The following is a 27,026-nucleotide window of genomic DNA, read 5'->3' as shown; positions in this document are numbered from 1 at the left end:
TCATTAACCATTGAATGAAAAGCTCCTCATTATTTTCAAATTACTCTATTTCTTTTAAGTATAGTATAAAAATTACATGTGGTAAACAATGCTAGGAGATAATTTCTGTAACACAGTGTAACAATAAATGACTGCATTCTACGCCTTCCTATTCTGTACTGCATTCAACTTGATTTTCAAGACAATTCAGCATTGTTTTTGTAACAAATCTGATGGTAAAGTACTAGAGAAGCCTGTTAGAAAAAGAACAAAACATACATAAGTACAGGTCTAGTGGGTAAAGGTCGGATTGCCAGACTCTAAGATGATACTAGGAATAAATTTCAGTTAGAAAATTAAATATTTTGGAACAGGACAATGATTCCTGAGTTAATATTCAGACAGGTATGAAAATTCCTAATGCTTCAAGAATTACATAAAAGTGCTTATAGTGCTTATAATCGCATGGTGTTGAAATGAGGCTTAGAAATTTGTCCCAAGCACACCTTGTAATAAGGTTAAACTGAAGCATTGCCCTCCTTTGTATTAGTATAGCTATAGAAATTTACAGGTACAGGGTTGTTATTCAGAGACAGTGGAATTTTCCCATTTGGTTAAGGAATACTAATCACATCAGTTTGCAATAGCATTGATGCCGCTCCATCACCATATCCTCCTGTAATCCTCTCTGTAATTTGCTTCAGTAATACTCTGTTTCCTGTCCAGCTTCTCTGTCCCCCTGCAAAGTAGGGAAAGGCTTCAAACAGCTCTCTTTCCCCAGTGAAACCTGTCTTTAAATATTTCTCCTCATGCCCCATGAGCAATCAGTACTGAGTTCATTGCTAACTTTTAGTACTTTGTTTCATAGACAGTGAGGTGGGTGGAAGATCTAAAGAATATGTATGTTTTTATCATTAAATGGACAGCATCCACCTCCAAAAGCACTATTTTGCAATTTGTACAATATTGAAACAAATACCTGTCGTTGTGTACTGGCTATTTCTTTATTACTCCTCAAAAAATAGAAATATGTATGACGCTGGTAGTTTCATTGCCACACAGTCCTAAGTTAATGCACCTTTAAATGAGCAAAGACAGTTGTAATTACCTTAGCATGAGTTATATATGCCAACTCTGAAGTCCCTACCTATAAAATGTCCTAGTGCCACTGGGTGATACATGGGAATTAATATAACCATTGTTTCTTTTGTTGATTTCTTAAGACAGGAGATATGGTTTTTGCCCCATGTTACTCTGCAAGCTGAAACCTGAATCCAGGATCAATCTCCGTAATTTTGTCAGGTTCAAATACTGAAGTTTCACTTCAAAGTTAGTTGAGATTTTTTAACCAGATATCTCAGTCATGGGATCTTTCCTTTCTTTGCCTCACTCTTTATCCACCCAAACCAAATTCCCTAGTGCTAAAAAGCAAGCTGTCTTTACTTGCTGACTCCCCACCATATTCTTTACCTCACTGAAATGTTTACTAGCTGCTTCCCTGGCTCCAACTTTGCCTTTGTCATTCTCCACAGACCATCTTTGGTCTGATCCTGTGTTTAAGAGATCTGACAAGATAAGCACACAATCTCTGGTTCAGAAACCTCACAGATCACAGGTTTGCTGAAAAAGAATGTGTGTTTGTTTGTGTGAGTGTGTGTATGTGTGTGTGTGTACACATACAGAGAGTATGTGTATGTACATTCTTAATATATACATTAATATTTACAAAATAAATGTATGTATTTTACACAAAAACTTAGGGAACCAAGAGACAAAAGCAATCTTAGATTAGCCAGCCTAGGAGAAGCTTCTCCACTTGTGTGATAGTTTAAAAGTTGATGCATATTCTCAGCCTTGCCCAGTCTGGCCCATAAGAGCTAGGGTACATGCAAAACAGTTTAACGTGCTTGGGCATTCATCAGTACCAAAGATGGACAGACTATTTTTCATGCATTAGGTACACCCTTAATGATAAGGAAAGGAAGATATGTAGGCCTATGTAGAAATAGAGAGGAGCTAATGCAAACATGGTGGTGGGGGTTAAGAGTCAAAATACTTTATGTGTTGAAAACTTTTGAATTAAGTAACTAAACCTATTTTATTGCTAGGTACTAAAATAAAAATTGAGGTGTTGTTCATATGAAAACGTTGTTCATCCATGTTAATATCAAGAGGGCACAGTAAAGTAGTCCCCAATTTTGTAAATATTCTATTTTGGTTAAAGTTACCAGCTTTTAATTACTATGAAAACAATGCGGATGCTTGTTTCTGAAGGACAAAGGTTTGTGTTTATGAAAAGTTATATGCGCTACAGTACAGCAATTTTGGTGGGAAACTGACAAAACCCCAGTTACTTTGGAAAAATGCTATTGTTGATTATTTGCAATATATTTCAACTATGTATGGATTTCTCACAGTTGTCCAATAAACACACTGCTTTCATTCTTTGGAGCTTAACAGTTTCTCCTGTGTTTTCAAGCTCTTTCCAGCTTAGTACAGTGTTTCTTTTGATGGATTGGTTTTCCTGAGTCATACTTAAGAACTCAGAGCATCTTATCACACTTTGACCAGCTTGCTTTCTCAGGGGCAAAAAAGAGAGGAGACAAAAAACCCATCAAGGCTTGTGCCAGTTAAATCCAAGCTCTCAAGGGATTTGTTTTTCTTTTGGCGTCAGATTAGATGTTCAAACCGAGTGGTGCTGTGGGGCCATGGGTGAGTGCCCACTGAACCCTTAACAGGGCTAATCCCACAGCAGCACATTCCAAGCAGCTAAGGGGTGCAAGGGCTTTGCTGGCTCCCATGTCGCTGCACCACAGGCAGAGCGAGCGCCTTGCACAGGGGCCAGGCACAAATGCGTTATTAGCAATGACCAGCCGTGGCGAAACGTGGGCAGCAGGGTTTGCTTCGAGACAGCCTTAAACGCCAAGTCTGATACTCAGGTAAAGAAAAGAGAGAAAGAAAATATTCTTGGTGGGATTTTGCAGTGAGGTTAATAGAGAGACTTACTGAGAGAGTTAAACTATGAATAAACTGAATTCAAGTATGGCGTGTACTTTATGAATTCACTGTTGACTATAAATTATCATTAACCATTACTGAAGGAGTATTTGAAAAGAAAGAGAAGATAAGCTTCCTGCTCTACTAGTCTTGAAAATACTTTGCTATAGTCTTCTAAACTTTATATTACTTCTAATATATTACTTCTAATTTGCATTATAAGTAAGAGTTTAATGCAGACAGTTTAGTTATGAATATGTTGATTTCGTGAAGGTATTCTGTTATGAAGACTCTACAGGAAGTAGCATAATTTATTATATCTTTATTTATTAGATATTAATATAATATATTTTGATATTACAGCTTTATAGTTAATTGCAAATTATATCTGTTGCAGAAAGATAACTGGCATGGGGCAGTGCAACCAGATGATTTCTTTTAAATTTGGAAGGACAAGGAATTACGAGATTAGTAAATCACATATTTTCTCATCACAACTCTGCTGGGTAGGAGAGTATATTGAGGTCTAAAAGCTGGAAAGTATATTTTCGTGATGTGAATAGAGAAGATTTTAAACCCAACTATTATTTTTACAGTATTACCTTTGAAGACGTGTGATGAAAATTCAAATATAAACTATTTTTTTTGTTTTTAATTTTTAAAAATATAGCTGGTTTACTTTTCCACTTGCAAAAACAATATGAGAAGGAGTAGGAAAACAAATTTTAAATGTCAGTTTCTTGGGTTTTGAAAGCTTGCTTTTATATCTAGTGAAAAAAAATCAGTGAAGTACCTGTTATGGCACCTTTTTGTACTGGAACTTGAGATAAATTTACCTAGAGACCACCTTTAGAAAAGATACATTAGTTCTGTGTAGCCAGAAAATTCACCATGGTAAAATGTTTGCAGAAAAGGATGAAAATAGTAATATATTTAGTAAAGGATATTTATAAATTATAATAAATTAAGTCTCAAGGCAGTCTTTCTTAGGTGAAGTATAAATCTTCTAGCATTCAGAATTTCTGTTTAACTATATTTTGTTTAAACAAAATATATCTTGCCCAACCTTCTACAATACATTAACCTTCTGTTTGCTACCATGAGAAAAACCAGTCAAATACAGTTTCATTTAATAGTTTAAATAGAGTTGTTTTTTTTTTTATACTGTAAAAGTGATGCTAGGTATCTGCTATTCCTACAAAATATGAAGTGTAGCAGATTTTTCAAATAAAAATGCAAGGAGACCAAAGATAAAATATTGCTAAATAGCACCAATAGGCAATAAATCCAGCAAGGAATTATTTTCTCTTTAAAAAGCAAAAGAATGAATTCTATATACTGGGACTGGTAACTTGTAGATGTAGCTAGGAATTCTTGTGATGTTATTTTATAGTTTCTGCTACTGACATTCACCGACTCCAAGAAATTTCTTTATTTCACAGTAATTTTCATATATTTCAAAAGCAGAGGGCTCTGGTTTTAAACATGGAAAACAGGATACAGATAGAGTTGACAAGAAGGTAACATTAGATAATGATGTAACATTAGTTAGTGAAAGTAATACATAGGTATTACTTATATAACCTTGCATAGTAAAAAGTAACATCAGTTAGTTCCATAAGCAATTTCAAAAGCTCTCCTTTCATAGAGGCAAAATGCTCATATTTCCTTTAAATTGTTCATTTCACATTACTTAATTCTCAGAGAATTTTGACATAGTCCATAGTTTATAGTTCTGTTTATGCTATGCAGTTCAGTTAGTAATTTTATTATTTAAACGTACTAAGTTAATCTGTTTTAAATGAATTTTCAAAGGAAAGCTTCAACTCCTCTCCTTATTAAATGAAATAATGGAGCTCTATGTGTGTGAATGTTTTAGGGAGCTTGCCAGAATTCATATTATATGGAGTGAGGATTCCCTAGATAATTAAAAATATTTCAGAACTCTGAAATTCTCTCCTTTCTTGTTTAGTGTTTGTTCTTCTCTTTTCTCTTTTTCTTTCCTACCCATCCCTCTGTTTGAAAAGACATCTTGTGTATCTGACAATTAAGATTATGTTGCAGGAAATTTCCTGCTTTTATGTGAATATATGATGGATGCTCTTGAGTGTCATGAAAAACCATAGCTACTATTTTAGAGGCTACTTGCCAATCATCTGACTCAATGTATTAAATTTTTTGTGTCTTGTTTCAGAAACAGATCTTCCTCGTTTTTATTTGTTTCCTTTCTTTTTTTCTTCTTTTTTTTCTTTTTTATTCTTTTTTTTTTTTAATCAAGGTGTCCACATAGAAACCACAGTTTCTGCCTCTGTGTCAAAAAGTACTCTCAGTGCTTGTGTAAAAATGTTTCAGGTAATTTTGTTGGTTTGGTTGTAGGTTTTTTTAATTAGAGTTGGCTTAGTTGTATCACTGATATGGAAACAGAGGTATTTTTAGTGAATAAGTGCGGGGGCTTTTCTACCATGCAGAAAGGTTTAGAGTTTGAGTTAATACTTTTCCAGAGATTTCTTCCTCTGTTGTGAGAATATGGTAACAGCATCAAGGTCATCTGGCTAGTGAATAAGAAAAGAATATTAAAACCTTGTGTTGGGTGCTTAACTCTAGAAGGGAACCATAGTTCTAATGGAATGTTTGCCCTCTGCAAAATATGCACTGCTTATCTGAAGAGTCAGTGAAATTTCCTCTTCTGTTTAAAGCTTTCTACAGTTGTACTATAAGTTGTATAAAATAAGAAAACAGAGCTCAAGGCATTTCCTTTCTCTTTTTCAGGCACAGAAATCATGGATAGAAAGGGCATTTTACAAGAGAGAATGTGTTCATATCATACCCAGCACCAAAGACCCCCATAGGTAATTGCATGTTACTTATATGAAAAATGAAAGTTGGTTAAAAAGAAGTCTCTCTCTATATATATGCATAGAATGGATCCAGATATAAATATTTTGTAATCTTATTTGTTCAGAAGGTGGTTGAATTACATCTGGAGTGATGGATTCCCATGGTAACTATTTGTTTACATTTCAAAACTTATTTCAGGAGAAAAAAGGTAAATCAAGGGTGGGTCAGCATCTATGTTTAATTTCCTTATCTTCTTAGCTCAATATTCAGCGCACTGAATATTTACCTAAATTGGATGCATGACACACAACACTGTCAAAAGCAAATAAATGCATTAAACTAGCAATTTAAAATTTGTGCTAATCCATGCAAAATCTGAATATTTGTCCTAATGTTACTTGAAGAAAAGAGATGTTCTTTAATTTCATTTTGTACATATTTAGAACAAAGCATGATTTTTTTGAAATACAGGGGATTCAAAAGTAAACAAGACACAGGGGAAAAAAGGTAATATATATACGTTGTTGTTTCCATACATAAAGGCTTCAGGAAAGGAATTGGCAGAGTTGAAGAGGGGTTGGGTCTTTCTGTAGTTTGTTTCCCTGTCCAGTTTATATACACACGTGACTCAGGTTTTCTGTTTGTTTAATGTCATAGGTGTTGCTGTGGGCGTCTAACAGGTCAACACATTGGACAGCCTCCAAGCACCTCCGTTACTCAGAATGAGAAAAATGAAACCAGGCTTGCTCGCAATGATGTCCAGTCGGAGAAGTGGTCCATCAGCAAGCACACGCAGCTCAGCCCGACAGATGCTTTTGGAACCATTGAGTTCCAAGGAGGAGGCCACTCCAATAAAGCCATGGTAACCATGTTTTTCTCTTAGATAAATAATGCTGCTAGCTAAAAGTAAGCATTCACAAAGAATGGACAGTATTCTTTCTTAACTTCATGCTAAAGTATTATTGAGTGTACAACCGGAATGTATGTTTTTATGTATCACGTGCCAAAGAGTGGGTGAACAAATTAACTGTAAAAGCTGGAGTGCAGTGTAAGAGGAGCTACCTTTATGAAGGATGAAGGCACATTAATGTGCTGCTGTCTTTATTTTATTCCAATGGCTATTCATTGGTCTTTTTCGGAATAATTTTAGAATTCAACTATGATTTCCCATTGCTGGCTGTGTCTGCAAAGCTGATGGATTTTAAACATACCAAATTCCCATTAATATTCCTCCAGACATGTATAGGAATGTAAACCAGTTAGACTTATGGTTCATATTTCAATGAAATAAGAGGCTCCAGGAAGTGTCTAATCTAGAAACTACAAAATCCCTTGATCAAGGAGTTACTCCTTCCCTGTGGAGTGATACCAAAGTGCATTGATCTGAAGGCTTTGCTCCACTAACTTGGAGAAACATTTCCAGCACACATGCTAACCCATGCCTGTATTTCTTCTGTGTAATACATGAAAGGAACAATCTCTCTTACTCTATCTAAAGTGCAGAACGTGGATCTTTGGCAATGTCAGAGCAGTATATGCCTAGCACTTCATGGCCAATACACTGCTTTGGCAGTGAGGGCAGAAGCTGAACTCCTGGGCACTCTGCAGAATAACTTGCCCAGCAATCCAGTACTGTTTTCTCTGCGTAAATTCTTCCCAGCAGGTGACTCAGATCTGTCATAAAAAACAGAGATTAGAGACAGTGAAAACAGAGTTGGAGCAACTACTCAGGTGGATGGTTCTGTTTGTGCAGATGGATGGCTTCTTTTGAGAGAAACTAGAAAGCACTGCTGCACCAAGAAACAGAAAATTAGGTAGCTTCTCTGAGAGTATCACAGACCTCATATGTTTAGTTGATAACCAATCACCTAAAAATCTGCAAGGCCAGAGGTCCAAAGATCCAGTAATGAATGTTATTAACTGTATAAGGATTCCTTGCATTGGATCAGTTTTATGAGAAGGGATAAGAGGAATCAGTTTTATGAGAAGGGATAAGAGCTTTTTCGGTGATGTCCTTGAAGATTGCTATAAAGCAATAAAGAGCCCTGCCCAGACAAAAGTAGTCTTGGGGAGCCAAGAAGTGAGGAAGGTTTTAGGGAAGCTGTTGACACCAATTCTCTCAGAGGACTTCTCATCTTTGCTGGGATTCTGATGCCCTGGTATAGTGCCGGAAGAGACAGGACACGCTCTAAGATTCATGCTGTGTGCTCAAAGAAGTACAATTGAAGTGCAACTGTAGAGATAAAACTGGAATTCAGCATAAAGGAAAGAAAAATATTGTCACTATTGTCACAGAGTGTAGTCAGGAGAGAAACCATGAACAATTTAGAAAAAAGAAAAAAAGAGAATGGAAAAAGGGACTTAAACTCTCCAAAAACTAAATAACAAGTTCAAACTTAGGGATAAATAAAGACAATGCATTTATTTCTGGAAACTCTCCAGATTTATTTTGTCAGACTCAGAATCAAGAACCAAGAAGTTGCACATGCCATCTATTTGTAATCATTAAACCCCACCCAAAACATGGAAATAAAACAAATTCATTAAAAAAAATCTCCAGAAATTTGATTATTCTACTGATGGGAAAATTGCTTCAGATTAAAAAATCCAGTAAATATCTCTCAAATGGGTTTTGTGATTGCTTACCACCAGTGAGAAAGATACCTTTCATAAGACCAAAACACAAATAAGGAGGCTTGCATAACAATTTAAATGGAAACAGGTAAAATAATTTTGTTACAAGGTGTTTGCCACAGAAGCAGCATGAAGATGTACTTGTGTTCATATTTCCATACCTAAACATTTTTTTAGGGTAGACTATGGTCAAAAAGTTGCCTAACTAATTGTTGCAGTATTATTAATAGAAAATTAAACTCCTATCTTTGCATTTACTGGGTACTGGGATTTTCCCATAATAAATAAAATTTAACAACTCCAAAGGTTTCTGTGGAAGCCAAGAATTTGCTCAAACAAAGGATCCCATCAAGTTTTTCAGCAGAGAAGGGAAAAAGGAGATTTATTGATAAAATAAGGCTTGAAAAAAAAGGAGCAAGTACATAGCAGCTCTTGGAAATGTTCTTGTTCCAGAACTATACATTCTCAAACTCAAATGCAGAGAATCTGATCAGTGTGGAAAACGGAAGAAAGATAAAGGGGAGAAAACATGATAAATATATTCCTTTCTAAATATGTATTAGTAATTTTTGAGGTACTGGCTACCAAATAATGCTATAGCATGCAAGCTGGTTTTTGCTGGCAACCGTGGTAGGCTTATATTGTACCTTTTGACTAATAAAGTAACCTTACAAAGCAGCAAGATTTGGCAAGTTGAACAAATCAAGGAAAACCTCAGGGGAAAAAATTGGCATTACATTTTCCACCTATTCCCTATTTTATTTCCTGAAATGGATGCCCACATGTGAAAATTATTAAGCAAGGGAAACACTGAACTGAGCCATATTTTCTTGGTCTCTGCTAACAGCAAAATTGTTAAATTTTTCTGAATTGGACTTCAAAGAATTAGGTGACGTTTGTTAATAGGAACCATAACCTTAGATTTATAATTGGGAAACTAGGAGTCAATTAATGGGACAGACTAGTTCATGTAAAACTGACAGATGATTATTTTCTCAATTTGAATTAACAGAATTAGATTTGAACACAAAATATATAGTAAGTGTAATTACACTTCCCATGATACAATATTACATCAATTGCCACCAGACAACAACAAATAGATCTTTAGCTGTGGAAATGAAAATTATGCTGAAACTCTAATGGAACACATGGATTTGGAACAAAACAGCAAAGATATAGGCTTATATATTGTAAATAGAATTGACTGGGCCATTAATTTCATTTCTACAGCCACATGGAACAAAAATTCCCAAACAGCATGATTTTTGCTAACGCCATGGAATTGTTTAAGTATCTTCAGTGCAGCTGCACTATCCTCCTTAAATCAATCATGCAAATAGTTTTATAATTTGTGCAGCAAATTACATAGAAACACATAGCTGAGATTAGGTAACACTGGTTTACAAGATCAGTTACTAAAAAGGCCTTTTCATCAATTTCATGCAACCACAGATGATCCTGCAACAGGACTGTGGTATTTAGATCTTTGTCAATCTCATATTTTCTTTACAAGTGACTCATCCCATTAATATGTAAGAAATGCAATTAACTATTTTGCTTGTCTACATTTATTTTGGTTTTATAGCAGATTTTCAAATTTAACAACTGTAAAAGGTTGTGAGAGGTATGTGGGATGTACATCAATTTTATTAATAGGTTTTGCAAATAAAATTGATAAAAATACAGGAAAACTAATAAAATATGATCTATTTACACTAGTTGGTTCTTTGCAGTTTAAGTAACACACTTATCTAACTTTATACTACCATTTTATTAAATCAGAAAGCAATTATCATGTGAGTGACTCCATTCCAATTAAGAGCAATATTTTGAAAAATTTGTAAATGTATTCTGTTCATCAGTGTACTAATTAAGACAATCTTGCTGAGAGCATTGTGCACTGCACTTTTAAGCAATCTAAACCTCTATTTTTTAGTCCCCACACCCCCCACTCACCCAACCACACACACACACACACACACGCACACATAGAGACTTAATGTTCTCTCATTAATTGGTGGGCCTGGATTACTTATAAACTTCTTTTAAGGATTGCTCTTTGCAGAACTAAAATTTCTTTCATCATGGTTTTTCAGGGTTAAATGGAAAATGGCTGTTTGAAAAGCCTTTGGTGAGTTAAATAGATTCCTCCTCGCTGAATGCATTTCAATGATACATTTCATATGCAGAGTAAAATTCTAAAATAAGTTTGCAGCTGCAAAAGAAAGGAAGTTTACTTCAGTATTATCTGCTTAACTTTTCTTATGGTTCATGGAAACATGAAAGAACATCAGTAGAATTCCAATGAACATTAACAGTTGCTTAGACAAAGTTGCTAATATTCAGGTCCTTAAAACTTTATTATTTGGAAGTCAGTCACAGAAAAAGGTATTTTTATTCACATAAAATGCATTGAGTTTTATAAAAATTGTATTAAAAGGATGCCAAAAGTCATCAGGGCTTTTGATAGAAAAAAAAAGATAACCAGATAACTTTTCATAAACCATGAAAAGGCAGCAGCCATTGTTCTGTTATAGCAAATTAATTTTTTAAAAATATTTACAGAATTTAAAAGATGGTGTTCTACATGGAGAAAAAGGGGAAATTACACAAAAAAGCCTTTATCCAAAGACCATTTAAATCAATGAGGGTCCTTTCACTGATTGTTCAGTGGAACTTGAATTAGACCTTAAGGGGATAAGAAGAAATAACTTACACAGAACCAATCTGGTTTTAGTCTAAGTAGCAGGGTTTTTTGTTTAATTCTGTGAGAATTAAATGTAATTTAATTTCTTTTTTAATTGAGGATCAAACTTAAGGGCAAGCAGTCCTGTAGTGATAGAAACTTAAATAAGTTACCAAAAAGAAACAGAGGAATAATGTTAGAATGCAGATCATAAAATATTGTCAGAATAGATTTACTTTCAGAAATACAACAAAATTCTGAGTCTCTTTAATTTATTCACTGACACTCTCATCTGCAATCATTCACCAAGTAGTTTAATGAGACAGCTGTGCTTAAGTAACAGAGTAGTAATTCTATTTCTCAGGAACTTTGACTTTTGCTCTAGGGCACTGGAGTTGAGCTTGGAAGTGTCTGGCTGTTTGACCGAGGGTGGGCATAGGTTTGTTTTAGAGAACATTTGACAAAAAAAGTGAAACAACAACTGGCAATAAATGCACTCCTGCTGAATACCACTGTGCTGGTCTAGGGATGAAATGGGCATTGCAGCTTGAGCTTGATGCTTTGTCCTTTCACTTTCTGTGTTGATGCCAGTCAGGTCAGTCTGTAGGTTTTGTGATTCAGAACTGTACTTTTGCTTCCTATCTTGCCCTGCTTTGCTGACACATAAAAACTGAATTCTTGCGTCCTATACATATACTTCTCCCATGCAGAAAGGGCTAAATCATTTCCCATTAGAACTGATAATGTCTACAGCTGACAGATACACCAGGCATGAAATTTCATAGAACAGCAACAGAGTGGTTTGGCTAAGATTCAAATTTTCTATCTGCCTCCAGAGGCTATAGCAAGAGAATTCAGAAACAAAATAAACACTCGTTAACATTCTAAGCAAAAACTGACAGGGCTAAATATTCTAGTACAAGATTGGAAGACATTAATTTTTGTTACAGGCTAAAGTGGCCTTAAAGGTCATATCTATAATTTAATGTAAACTTTTTAAAATAGGACAAAAGAATTCTCTTTTAGTTACTAGCTAACATGTTAAGTAATGGCAAAAGAGTAAATTCAAGTATGCCAAACTAAAAATTGCTTCTGTAAGAGCAAAAATTATTCAAATAGTCATAAAAATTGAATGGTATGCACAAAAGAAAAATCATGTTTGGCATCCTTGCCAAAAACTTCTAAACCACTAAATTTTATCTCACTTGATGTAAATTTTAATTTACATGAAAGAACCTTAGGTATTTATTTTTCCTTAAATTTCCACTTTGTAAAATAAAATTAGAAAAGTATAAAGGGGGTTTTCCTGTAGTATAAAATAGAAGCAGTTGCTTCCAATACAAATTGTCTACATTTTAAATAAATGCAAGAAAATACTTCTTTCTTAATCACTTCATAGATTTATATTTATTGGAATTCAGAGGTCTTTATATATAAGAGTAATACAAAGACTTAAGAAGGTAGGGACAGTGAAATCACACATTCTGAGGTATTTTTAAAAAATCTAAAGAAAAAAAAAATACTCACTGTCCAGATTAGATAATACATATCTGATGCCATTTGTGTCTTCATCTTAGCATCATCCCAGATGATGCAATGGCATGTTTGTATGGTCATTGCCAATATGAATTCACCTTAATTATGAATTAATGAATTCAGTATGAATTCACCTTAATTACCAGTATGAATTCAGTATGAATTCACTTTAATTATCTTCTGAAGATTTGCAGTCTGTCTTCACCACAAAGCAGAGTAAGGTACCAGTGATTCCAAACCAAAGACTCCATAGTTTCACAGCAGAGTTTTCATGGAGGCCCCATTAAGGATGCTGTCTGTGAATGCCTCCAGGTGCCCTTTGCAGCCTCAGATCTCCCTTAAGAGATGAAAAAGGGCAAAATGATCATTCTTTTTATACCCCTCTGATGTGTTAAAACTTTGACAACCCTCGAATCCCAATTTAAAAACTTTTAATATCTGTCTAGCCATACAAGATTTTAACTCACACTGAAAATTGACTGAGTAGCTACTGAGGAGGCAGTTCATCTATATTAATAAGCTTGACAGAAATGAAAACTGTGTTTTTTATGTCCAGTAGCTGTTGTGAGTTTGCATGGCTGCTGCAGAGAACATTACTGATGCACTTGGGGTGAACGTGCATTCCCAAGTTCTTGCTCAGCTTTTGGTTTGGCTGTGCCCCCCCTCAACTGATTGTGCAAACAGGCTTCTGCTTCCAGAAATGTTAACAGCAGATGTTTATTGTGCAGCAACCCATTCTTGCAAAAAAATTCTGTTTATTAGCAGTTTCCTCTGGAAAATGCCAAGTACTTATTTCTTATTCAACTAGAAAGGAATCCACTTTATTATCATATGATATTGCTAAAAAATAACAAACTTTTGGCAAGAAATACTGATTAGACATGTCAAAAAGGGACAAAATGATTACATAATATGTATGGATATTATACTACCTGGCATGTTACAATAAACAAATTAGGACTAGCTATTCCTCAGACTGAAGGCAAAGGTATACACCTGATGCCTGTGCTGACAACCCATCAAGAGAAAGACTGCTGAGGTTGCTCTACAGGTATTGATTTAATCAGAAGTTTGACAGATGAGTGCTTTCTGCAACCTATTTTATTTTATTAAGAGGCTCCTTCCAGATCTTAGCAGCTATAGAAAGAATTTCTTTCCCAGCCTTTTAGGATCTAGAGTTTTCTACGGCAAGATCATGAACCTGTACAAATTGTATATAGTTAGCATTCTTTCATCTGGAAAGTATCTGTTTAGTTGTTTTGCTCAGTTTAAACCTATGTATGCTTGAAGAACTGAGTTTTTATCTGCTATTTCTTACCTTTTGAGGGTTTGACTTAGGTAATTTGAAAATGAGGTACAATTAAATACACAGTTGTGACCCTGACTACCTAGGTCACCTCTGGCAGACCTCTTACATTTTGGTCCAGTTTTTGCATTTATAAATTGTAGACATTAATCTTTCTGGCATTGCTAAGGATTTTGAAACAATTCATTTCTTAATTTCCTAAATAAAGAAAATTGTCCAGCCTGTGAAATTCAAGTGTTCCATTATTCCTAGTTTCTCAGTTTCCTAGGAAACTAATTATCTGGTTAGCAAATAGTTACTGGTTTTGTCATTTAAAAAGTGATCTATTGGGCACAGATAATATACATTAGAAACCAGTAGGTATAAACAATGTTTTTTTCTCTACTCTCTCCTATTACCCTTGTTTCTGCAGTATGTACGTGTGTCTTTTGACACAAAGCCTGACCTTCTTCTGCATCTGATGACCAAAGAGTGGCAACTTGAGCTCCCCAAACTTCTCATCTCTGTGCATGGGGGCCTTCAGAATTTTGAACTTCAGCCAAAACTCAAGCAAGTCTTTGGAAAAGGACTTATTAAGGCTGCAATGACAACTGGAGCATGGATATTCACTGGAGGAGTAAACACAGGTAAGAGCAACATTGAAATAAAAGCACAATGGCATCTAGGAGACTTCATCACAAAAAAAAGGAAAAAAAGTAGGAATTATAAGATTAGAAAGCCATTCTATGTTTTATTTTATTAGTCATTTCTGTACTATATGAAAACAAGAAAATGTGAAGTTGACACCAGCAGCTGGTATAAAACAGAAGGAAAGGTTTGCTGAAGTATGAAAAGCACACTTTGGAGCTGAAAATAAAACCTCCTGCAAGGCAATTGTATTAGTATATCATCAAGGAAGATTTTATAAGATCAACTGTAAACTGCAGGGAAGGACTACTAGTCAAAGAAGTCCAACTCTTATTACACAAAACTGAAAACACTTTCCTCCAGAAGAGACATTTATTTTATTTAATCAGGTGACCCAAAAAGTTCTGGTTTTTGGATGTGATGGCAAACTTCTTCCTTATTTGTAGAGAGCTCAACCTAATTTTTTGCTATTACATTTTCATCAAGAGCAATAGCTGCCACTTCTAGTCAAAGAGCATCTGTGGTACACCAAAGGGGTGTCCTAGGGACCCAAGACAGCAGCTGGCCCAGCTCTGCTAGCAGACAGCATATACACTTTGGGAATAAGCTGCAAAATGTAGGTCCCTAGACAGAAAATTCTGGCATTGACATCTCAGTTACTCTCCCTGATGGAGGCAGAAAGGGGGAGAGATTCAGGGGAAAATCAAAAAAGTTCTTCTACAGAGAACTGAAAAAAGTTTTGAGCTAGGCCATGAACTTGTAAATTTATGTCATTCTCATTTGCTGCAGGAACAAAGCTATAATTTTTTACTTTAGCAAGAGTATATCTTCTTACTGTCTCTGGAAAACAATGTAATCATTCTATCATATGTTAATTTTAGTGCATGGTGGATCAACTCCTACATGTTTGAATGTAAATGCTTAATAGGAGTATTGGACTTGGTTTTCAGAGCACATCAAATTTAAAACAGTACTCAGTTTTATTACAACAGCAATACAAGTAGCACAGAATCATAGAATATGCTGAGTTGGAAGCAACTCACAAGGATCAAGGAGTCCAGCTCCTGGCCCTGCACAGGATAGCCCCAGGAATCACATCACGTGTCTATGAGTGCTGTCCAAAGACTTTTTGAACTCTGGCAGGCTTGGTACCTGAAGAAAGCAAAGAAGCATAAGCTTTTGGAGTGTTAGATAAATAGACACAAATGTAATATGACCCACATCTCTTCAAAATAAGGAATAAAATCCGGTTAATGTTGATTTGTGCACTATGGTGGTAATAATATTAGTGGTCAGATAGTTTTGTCATGATGATGGCAAAGACAGATATAAGTTTTAAGTTAAAATTACATCAGAAGAATGTACATGTTGTACACTTAATGCAGTGGATTACCAGAGCAACTGTAGAAATCAAAATACAGATTTTTTTTTTTTTAAAAAGGACATATGATAACACTTGTACTTGGCAAATGCACAACTGCTTCCTACCATTTTTCAAATCCTCATATTTGCAAATGCCAAAACAATACAAATGAACCAGGAAAGTAATCATAAATGCTGCTGAAAAGGACTGTTTTTCCTAGACAATACAATGTAGTTCAAGTGGCTCTCTGCTGTTTTAAAAACAAATAATTTGAAAAGCAATTTTGCAATATCAATAATCTCTCACTACAGTCTTTAATTTCTGGAGGAAAGGAGTTGATTGCTCAAGGACTAGGTTTTCAAACTGTATAGCTGAAAATTACTTGTGAAATCATAAAAATTGAGAATTTCTCAGTACAGTCTCTTTTGTTGAATATAAATTTTAAAATTTGGTTTCTCTTAAGGAAAATTATAAGTGAAATGTCCTGAAATACTGCTGTTGGACTGAGAATCAGTGATGTGGGAGAGACAGAGCATACCTGACTAAAAACATGACTGTTGTTCTGAATATTCATGTCACGCTGAAAGTTGATTATTCTAAACAAGAGAAATATTTGCAGTCTGGACAGATTTTCTGCTTTAAATTCTTTAGGCTGTTCCAACAACCTAAAACTTGGGCCCAACAGCTTATTTCATAGTTGATGGCAGCTACAGGGTTGGGGTTTTTTAACCTTCCACCAAGAAGAATACTAGACTCAAGGACATAGAGGATCTGTTAGTTGTGGAGAGTTTTCTTACCCTGGGTCATTTGCAGTTCAGAAAACTAAAACCAAAATCCTAACAATTGTGTGACTGTGATTTCTATCCAGTCATCTTGAAATCGTGAAATTTGAACAATATGGAAATTCGGCAACTGAGAATCAGATAACAACTGCAGCAAACCCATCAGACTGCTCCAGTGCAGCCACATCCTAAAAATAGTTTTTAATAGACAGATTTTAAAAGATTGTTTTATTAAAAGGAAGGAGAAATTACACTTGTCCTTTGCACGAAGATACCACTGAAACACTGCCAAAGCTGGTCTAGAGCAAGCAAGCAGCCCTTGGAAGAATGCAGCCATTCTCTCTGTACTAATTTCTGTTCTCTCACTGATTCCCAGGGCAGGTACTAATACTCTGCAGGAAGCTATCTCAGGTGACTGAGTTTGTTTGGAAAGAATGGCAAAATAGCTTCATCACAGAGTAGCATAATGATGTTTTCACATTTTCATCCTTGATTGGGAGCATTTGTGTACAAGCTGCATTTCTGAGGGAGTTGGGGGGGGGGGGTGGGGACCACAATTAATTCCTATCCTTCTTTCTGTGCTTGGAAATACACAAATGCTTGCATGCACATGTGAGCATAAGTGCAGATAGATAAGCTGCAGTCAACTATCAGCATTTCAATTCTTCTTTCTAAAGCTGTGTATTTTTTTTCTTATTATTTCATTTAGTAATTTTTGGATTCAATAAAATGGATTCACATAAATTAATGATAAGAAATAAGAATGTATTCATAGCTTTACTTAATTGTAAGGATAGGCACAGGTATTCCCTAAAAAAACAAGTCTATACTACATCAATATGGTAATGAACAAAACAGACATAATTATGAATTTCTGTTTTATGCTGTTTCTTTGCCAGGGGTCATTCGGCATGTCGGAGATGCCCTGAAAGATCATGCCTCAAAATCTCGAGGGAAGATCTGCACCATCGGTATAGCTCCCTGGGGGATTGTAGAAAATCAAGAGGACCTGATTGGCAAAGATGTAAGACCTATATAGACATAGATGACCTCCAGTATCTATAAATCTTCCAGTTATTTTTCCTGTCGTCTCCATCCCTCACTTAGCAATTCCTCTTAGAATTATTATCTGCAGCTAAAAGTCAATATATACACAGGTTTTCCATTAGGGTTGATGGCAGGTTTTGACACATCAGCAGTAAAAATTCCTGCACTGTATGTTATTTAAAAATAAATCATAATGGCAATTCATTAAAAGCTATTCTTGAAAATATATCAAAGCTTCATCCTTAGAACTCTATGAACCCAGAAAGGTACTTAATAAATATTGATTGGAAAACTTGAAATCGGATTTATTTTCAAGCAATACTATAATGCCTTGGTTAAATTCAAAATTTCAGGCTATCCTCCTTAGAATATATCCCCTCCCATAAATTTTTATTGATGTAATTTTGAAAGGTCTTATTGGGTATTGTAGATAAGAGTGACCTCAAGTAATTCACCTTCAGCCACTTTCTGAAGGACAGGACTGGTGTTTCTCCTATTCTTTCACACAATTCCTCTCTTTTAAAACCCTTAATACAGTAAGATTAATTCCTTAATTTTAAATACATTAATAGTTTGTCTGAACTGGTTATTTTTTACCTGAAGCTTTTCAGAACCCTTTTTTTTTTTCTCACTTCTGGTTCATTCCTAAGAAATCTGTCTGAGAACCAGTGACTAATTATGAGGGTAAGAGATACAATCTGCATAAAGAACTTCTTCCTTATCTTCATTAGCCTAACCCATTCTTTTGTGTACATTCTGTATCCATGACCAAGTTGGGAAGGGGAAAAGGATTCAAGTATCTCTCAAGTCAGAGGAGTTACTATGATTATAAAGAAAATTATCTGACTGGAGTTTACTGCAATTTACTATGAAAGTACAGCTGTTAGGGGGAACTGTATTAGCATGGAGTCTTGTACTCTAACACCACACAAAAAAGCACGATCAGATTTTGCCAAGTAATTCTGAGTCACCAATGAACTCTTCTGAGGTGCAGTGCAGAAGGTAATTAGCAGAAAAAGCTAAGCACAAGGATATATTATATCTTCTTACAGAAGTGTAATGTACACGTAATTTTCAAATATATAGTCGTTAGTGATTAGGCATGGGGTTCTGGAAACGTAGCAGGAACAAAGAAGTTAAGAAAAACATAAAATTAGCCATTTTCAAATGTTTGAAAATTTCTTTATTACTTTTATCCTCCTGTTGGAAAGCTACCTCAGTTCTGAGGCAGTCACTGCCTGTTTAAGGGGATCTGGAGCCTTCTTTTGCAGAAAAAGCTAAAAAAACTCTTGATTTCCCAATGTTCCAGCCAAGTGGAGCAGTTCCCCTGACTTCTGATTTCTTTAAGCAATACTTTCCTCTAAATATCCTTACAATTTAGCAGGAAACCAAGAAGTTGTACTGTAATTTTATTTTAAAATAAATCATTTTTTTAAAAAAACCTTTCTAATTAAATCATAAAAGACTTATTACTTACTTACTTTACGTACTTAGTTACTCTGATCATCAGATACAAAATGAAAAACATTTAATATAAAGTTACAACTAACTTGGGTAGAGTCTTCTATTAAGGCAGACGCAATTATGTCAGTCGGGTTACAATGACAGGGTCATCACTAAGGACAGAAATATTTCAAAATATGCCTTTGATAGACAACATAAAATTTATCCTCTCAACCTCCTGGCCCCAAATAGTTTTATAAAATTATTGATCAATAGGATGATGTAATGCTGAAGCACTTCTGGTTTTATCCATCTCTGATGCACATGTAATGATACTGCTTTATGCTTACTTATATCGAATTTCATCTTCCATTTAACTACCTCACCAGGCTGTTTTATGAAGACTTTAGTCCAGTGAAATATTTGTAAGCTTTTTACCCTCTAATTAATCACAAATCTTTTACACCCATGTTGAACAGAATGTAACACAGCTTGAGGTAGGCCATTTATGTCACTAAATCTTCTTAGTAAGAACCTTCACAAAATTATCTTTTCCTTTTCACTGTTTTCCCACCCTTCCCCCCAGCTTTCCTCAGTTACTTATGCCTCAAAGGACTTTCTCCCTTATTCAATGCATGCAATTTCTTTAGAAGCATTTGGTGAGGAAGCTGTTTTGGAAGCCTTTTAAAAATCAAAGTGTGCTATATTGACTGACACATTAGAGGTGAATGCTGTGAAATGAACCGAGAAGGGGAAATGTAAATAGTACCATAAGCATGTAAAATGAATCATCATTAAGCAAGAAACAAAGGCCACAAAGGATTATACAAGGAGGGAAAAAAGTCAACCAGTAGTAAAAGACTTGGTGAACTCCAGCATCAATGTGGATTTATGCCTATATGCACTATGTCTAGTTAAATTATGATCAGAACTGAAAAGTTATAAAAACATACCCTTTCAGCATCAGATAGAGGCAGAAGACTGCTGTAGTCATGGGATTTGGAGGGACAGGGGGTGCAGAGGGGGAGCTGTGGTCATTTCACATGCCCCAGTGCATGTGGCCTCCCTGTGCCTCATGGCAAGGGAGGCATGCTCAGCAGAGGTGAGCTAATGCCTCAGCCTTATGGATCCAGAAGCCATAGCTGAGGGTTTTTATTATATTTACCAGCCCTTCCAAGTCAGTCAGCCTTTGGGAATCCTGGGGGACTTCCTCAGAGCCATAAAGAAAACTGACCAAGTTAAAGGAAATATTATTGCTGTTTGCTATTTGTTATATTGTGATGATTAAAGATCCCTAAAGACACATGTCTTACTCCAGTGCTGTAAAAGCAATAGCAGAAAATAGTGCAACTCTTAACACTCTCAGATTCTAATTTAGAAACAAAGGACACAAGGGAGTTAGTTGCCTTATTTCCCCATATTTTCTGATAGAACTGAGAAAGTAAAGTGGCTTGCTCAGTCTTGTAGAAAACTGTGATTATAAACAAGTTTCTTCCTACAGACAGAACCATTCTCTCTTCTAAAAGAGCACACTTTGTAAGTCATTGTAGCATGCATGTCTTTACTTTCAGGGTCTGTTCATTCCCCATTTGGGTTTAATTCCAAGTCACCTCAGTAGGAGACCAGGGGCAAAGATACAGACTGGCATATTTGTAGCATATATGGAGAATTTGGACCATGAACCAAAAGGTCCAGGAACCTCTGAATTAAATCAGGATCTATTCTGTTCCCTGGTATGCTCCAAAGCAACAAGGCTGCAGAAATTGCTTGATTTGAACAGCAGCTGCTACTCCTTGAGAAGCAAAGCATGCAGCTCTTTCTTTTTCCATCACTACTTTGAGCTCACTGTTTGTCACAAGCTCTTTGCCTCCGCATAGACTGCTCAGATTCACACACTGGTTCACATGGCACTTGCAGGCTTGTTGTCATGGTGAGTTACTCTGAGAGATTTTTCAAGTCTCTATGTTGAGTGTCATGTGCCTACAGGGAATCTAAGGAGAACAACAATGCTTTTCATTCAAGCTCGCTGCCACCTCAGGGTGCAAAGGCAAGGGCTGGGGTCAGCTCAGCCACTCACCTATTTACAGAATTCCCTCAGACCATGCAACATGAGTACTGCTTCACAGCACGGCTGCTGTTGCATTCATTAAACTGTATTTGGAGGGACTGTCTTGAGCACAAACTATTCCTTTCAGCTCTGCAGAGGAAGATGTCAAGGCTATTCTCCCTATTCTCATTGCAAGGTTAGATGGGACTTTAAGCAATCTAGTCCAGTGGAAAGTGTCCCTGCCCATGGTGAGCAGTCTTTAAGGTCAGCTGAGTAATCTTTAAGGTCACTTCCAGCCCAAACTGTCATGTGATTCTATATCTGTAAACAGAGGATGAGAAGACAGCTTAAAGTCATAGTTTTTTCCAACCATTTAACTTACCTGTAAAATGCAAGGGGTTGAAAAGAACAGAGGAATGGAAACTACAAGTCAGAAATCACAAATCTGCTGTGTTGTCGAAGAGCAAATAACTTCAAGGAAGTAGCCTCAAAGCCTAGTATGTTCTCACCTTTACCTAGAGATTTTGTTTATCCTTTTCTCAGGAAGAGTCTCACAGTGTGGTTTGAGAAATTTTATTGTTAAAAAAAATAATTCAGATGTTGAATTGTACATGCTGTGAACAGTTCAATTGAAAATAATTGTAGTCTCATTTTCACATCATTAAATTTATTAATAATGTAATTCACCTTGTAGCTAAACACAGAATAAAAGCATAGCTTTTTGATCTGTCCTGCAGCAGCATCACTGAGTCAAAATATTGCTGCAGATCAAGCTGTCACAGTTAAAAGGTACTGAGCTGTGGCTGTCAGGAAGAAACCACAAGCTGTTCAGTAGAATTGTCTATACAGTGGCCTGTACTCATACAATGAACGACCAACTCAAGGGATTCCTCTACTGTAAGGCCTTGCCAGTGCCATGGGCTACATGGTTTCTGTATCTGTAGAAGCTAGCTATTAAACACATTCTGTGTTCAAATATCAGTGTACTGATATTTGTTAAGTCATGTGCAGCTGTAGAATAAATTGCTATGAATGAGGCACCAAAAGAAACAGCATTAAAAAAATCGAAGCCAGAGCTATCACCTGTTCTCACAGAGTGTAGTGCACCCCCTTGCTGTTGGCCAGCTGCCCTCTAGGTCTTCTCAGACCTATTCCCTCCTTTTGCAGGATAAAGAACTTACGGAGTACCCTTTGCATGGCAGTTTATAACAGCAAAAGAAGTTTGTGTATTTCTCCTTGCTAGCTAAGAGTTGACCAAAATTAGGCAGACACTCACAAGTGAAAATAATGTATATTGAGAGATCTCTGGCTAAAGAATTGCTAACACATATTATTTTTAAAGAATTGTGTCTCAATTAGAGATCTCTTTAGAATTACAGAGGGAGAAAAGCTTAGGAATAAATCAATAACTTATTCTATTTCTGTCTGCAAGCATCTATGTCAAATTTTGAGTGTACATATTTGTGCATTAAAAGTACAAGAACTGAAAAATGAACGATGTCAGAACTCTGAAGAAAATTCCTTGCAAATGAAGGATAGCCCAGCTGAGTTTTGTAACAAGTCATTGCAGCATTTCTTCAGCTAGGACTTAATTTTACAGATTTTCTGTTTTGTCTCTCCAAAAAGACAAGACATACATAAGAAAGGCAGGGAATAGTATTGCTAGAAAATCTTTGAAGTACCAGTCAGGATGCCTTGACACAACACCAATTCTTTTGCTGTGTTAGTACAGTCTTACTTATGTCAGTCGACACCCACCAAAGCAGCTGACAGCCAAATATGGCCCCATGCTATTATTTGGTCTGACTGGTGGCTATGAGTGGGGTAATTCTGTGGCAATTTACACAGTCTGCTGCACAGTTTCTCCTGATAAAATAAAATCAAAGGAAGTGAAGCAAACTCCCCATTTTACAGAAAATTTCTAAAGTTGTTGTGAACACACATAACTGCCTTTTACTGATCCTAGGAGTGCGCCAATGGTTTTTCCAAGAAAATTGAAAATGTGGTGCAATATCATGTGCACACCTCTCCAGGAGTGGAACTCACATGTACTTGTGTATCTCCAGTGCTGGTGTTTCTGCATGAGCCAACACTGGAGGCACGATGCTGAGTGGGGTTCTGTGAAGGATGAATCAAAGAATTTGGTCAGAGAAAGGTGAGATTTTACACCAACCGTCTAGATAGTCAGCACCAGACAGGGTATACAGTTGTGTGTGTGTGTGGTTCACCCAGACCTTTGGAGCACTGACCATTAGCCAGATTTTAAAAGAAGCAATGAACATTGATACTATTGAAACAGATTACCTTGGAAAACCCTTCAAGTCATGTCTGCATCTGAAAGGGCAGTGTTAAGGTAATTTTCTACTTTACACATAAAAGACAGTAATATTCAAGTGCAGTATTTAATTTTGGTTTTTTTCTTTAGTTTCATCTTGTCAGCTCATATCTTGTAACTGATTTAGTTCAGAAGCTCTTTTCTGTTAAGTGTACCCTCTCTTTCCTCTGTCTCTAAATTGCAGGTAGTCCGACCATACCAGACGATGTCCAATCCCATGAGCAAGCTGACAGTACTCAACAGCATGCATTCTCATTTTATTTTGGCTGACAATGGTACTACTGGTAAATATGGAGCAGAGGTAAAGCTTCGTAGACACCTGGAAAAGCACATTTCACTTCAGAAGATAAATACAAGTGAGTAACATGTTGCTTGTACTGCTTTATAATTGCAAAAAACACTTAGTATAAAGAAGCAATAATTCTGCACATTTAGGGGAGTGTTTCTACTGTCTATGGTGACTATGATCTAAGGAAAGCAAATAATGAAAAAAGTCAATAAAATTTTATTTTAGAGTGCAATGGGTTTTAGAGTGCACAGCACAAATAGCTGGATTTGTTTCTGCTAAGTTTCAAGCAGTATTTGCTAAATTTCAGATTCCACTCAGGTCTTCGGTAGCCTCTCTTCTTTATAACTCTGTACAATTAGGTTCGCATTAATTTAGTAAAGAATAAGGTGAAATTAGTACACTTAAAGAAAAGGGTGACAGTACGTAAGGGAGAGTTTTTTATTAAAAAGGTTTTGCAGTTTGAAGAGACACTGATAATTATAGGCAGTGAGAGGGTTCAGTAAAAATGCTGCTATACCTTTGCACTGTGTTTATTAGTTTCTGTCACCAGAGGACACAAGGAAAAACGATGCACCACAGCTATGGTCACAATGAAGAGCTAATTTATTTCCTCTGACTCCAATCATTTATAGTTCTCAAAAGATGCCAGTGGATAGGAGGGTGAAAGTGCCACCTCTCCAATGACACTGGACAAACTACCAGTACATCAAATTTCTCCGCCTCTATGAAGGAATGCAAAACAATAGGTTGTTTACAGAAAGTTGTGTGAGAAAGTTTTCTACAAGAATGTAAACTCAGAAGGTTTTAGAAAATCTTAAAAAATCAGAGTGACAAGTTTCTCCTAAACAGCTGTCATTAGCCAAAGCCAGAAGCTGAGTTATGAACTTAGGTGTTCCTTCCACTTCATCTTTTGCAACCCTGATGATATCACATCATGACCAGACTGAAACCTCCAGTTTTTCTCTCAAAGTTTTATTTTTTCTTTTCATGTACAACTTTCCTACCTAAAAGAAAAAAAAACAGTCACCTAAGTAAGCATTTCTGCATGGATAAAATAAAATATGATATCCCAATACTAGTATATATACTTTTGTAATGTACCCAAACTTGATGCTTGATGTAGTGTACAGATGCTTTGAGATGGGGACTCAATTTCAATTCTATTTTTGGTCTCATAAAAAACATCAATGTTGTACCTCCATAAGATTTCTTTAGGAATGAAAACAGATCTAGTTTTCATATGCGGCCTTTCTGCTAATAACACTCTTTAAACATGCAATTTTGAGGAATGGTGAAAGTTTTTATGACATAGGTATGTGAAACTGGAATGAGACTAGGAAAAGCATTTAGCTCTCAGGCATCAGATGACAAGGAATTACAGGCAGGCCCAGTTGGGTGAACATAAACTAGAATGTTCATCATGCTTGATAAAGTTTTCTGTATGATGAATATAATCTGTGCTTAAATTAAAATGTTGTGCCACTTGTGGCCTTTAACAGCACTGCATGAACTCCACTCACTACAGGTTTATTTTTTTTTAGAACATAACATTGTTTTTTCTCAGAGAAAAGACTATGTAGATATGCACTAAATGTGTGCACCATAAGCAGTGGGTGCATGCCTGGGACCTTTCTTAGCAGATGAAGATAGTGTAATCTAATCCTAACTTGACCAGCAGCAAAAAGGCACATTTGAAAATGGCTTATCGTGAAAATACAAAAAATTTTGGCATAAACAGTCATTTTGAAAGCCTTTAAAAGAAAAGTGTGAGCTTTTACAGTTTACAGCACAACATTTTGGTGGAAAAATCTTATCTTAAGAAATAAATCTCTTTAGAGAGATTTAAATAAATTCAGATTTGGTCAAGAGGCTTATCTTTTAAAAAGTGACTGATGGATGAAACTACAGACTTCGGTGGTTCAAGTCAAATGCTTGCCTGACTTCTTCAAACATCTAAAAAAATGAAGAACATCTCTTCTCTGGTTTCTTTCTGCAGTACGCCCCACACACAGAAGTAAGTATCCACCTTTTCACTTTCCTCTGTGACAGAGACTCTCCACCATTTAACCACTTGCTCCCTCTCTCTCTTATAAACACAAAGATACTTGGATCTCACAACACTTCCTCAAAATAGAAATGTGAAAAAATTGTTCAAAAAGAAGTCTGCCAATAAGATTTGTACATCTTGGTTCAGTGGCATCCAGAACATTTCTGCAATATTTTGTTTTTCTTTGCTTTAGAAGAGGATGACTGAGTCTTGCCCACACTCTAGTTATTAGGAAGTTGACCATATGGATGAGAAAGACCATCTGCCTTGTGGGGTCAGCCAAACAGATGGCCAGTTTCTGACGCTTTTCTTTACCCTTATTTATAGCAGAGCAATGTAGATCCTCCATCCTGTGCATGACAGGGCATTGTTGCTAAGGGATTTTTATCCAAATGGGACTCTGTGCAACCATGCATGTATGTCTTTATTTACCATACCAGTTGCAAGCATGTGAAGTGGGGGAAAACACTGAGAGCATCACGATTTTCTTTGTGAGAGCATCAGGAAAAGGTGCAATTTTTTGTTGATCACTAAAAAAAGGAGTCTGCTCTAGAAAACAGAACAGATTTAGGAACTCGTAAACAATTGATAACTTTTTATTTCACAGCCTGTCCCTCAACAATAGTGCTGAGAGTAGATTTTATTATTATTTTTAAGCCTGCCTGAGTTTTACATGCTAGGCTTGTCATTTCTTCTTATCTATTTTTCTTTGCTTTAACTTTGTTTTTCTCCAGTGCAGTGATATCGCCTGGATATTTGGGGTTACATACAGCTCACAAAGGGAAGCTTTAAACTTGTTCTCACATATTAAAGACACAGAAAATGGCATTCCTTTCAAATAGACTAGGACAGTGGCAGTCTCTTTTATAAAATTTAAGACTAAATTGGGTCATTAAATATGTCAGATAATTCTGAAAGTCTCAGCTTTTATTATTCGTAATATGGCATCATTATCAGTCATTCAGCAGTAAGCAATTTCTTGAATCAGTGTACTATAAAATAAGAACAGGAATAATAATAGAAGAACAAGAAGAATCTCCAATTATGCCCCTTAAGAACACTAGAGA

The 27,026-nt window shown here is 36.0% G+C and overlaps 1 protein-coding gene across 1 annotated transcript in view; it reads left to right on the top strand.

The window, feature by feature from the left end:
- TRPM3 (transient receptor potential cation channel subfamily M member 3) overlaps nucleotides 1–27,026 on the top strand; it is a 265,210-nt gene that overhangs the window by 119,246 nt on the left and 118,938 nt on the right. Inside the window, exons 2-6 of the mRNA XM_053968911.1 lie at nucleotides 5,746–5,825; nucleotides 6,472–6,676; nucleotides 14,392–14,605; nucleotides 17,651–17,775; nucleotides 23,808–23,979. Coding sequence (XP_053824886.1) covers nucleotides 5,746–5,825; nucleotides 6,472–6,676; nucleotides 14,392–14,605; nucleotides 17,651–17,775; nucleotides 23,808–23,979 — 796 coding nt within the window. The remainder of the gene's footprint in view (nucleotides 1–5,745; nucleotides 5,826–6,471; nucleotides 6,677–14,391; nucleotides 14,606–17,650; nucleotides 17,776–23,807; nucleotides 23,980–27,026) is intronic.

Source organism: Vidua chalybeata, chromosome Z (assembly GCF_026979565.1).
Source record: "Vidua chalybeata isolate OUT-0048 chromosome Z, bVidCha1 merged haplotype, whole genome shotgun sequence".
NCBI lineage: Eukaryota > Metazoa > Chordata > Aves > Passeriformes > Viduidae > Vidua > Vidua chalybeata.
The sequence above is the reverse complement of the archived record's forward strand: the minus strand, read 5'-3'. Positions and strand labels throughout refer to the sequence as shown.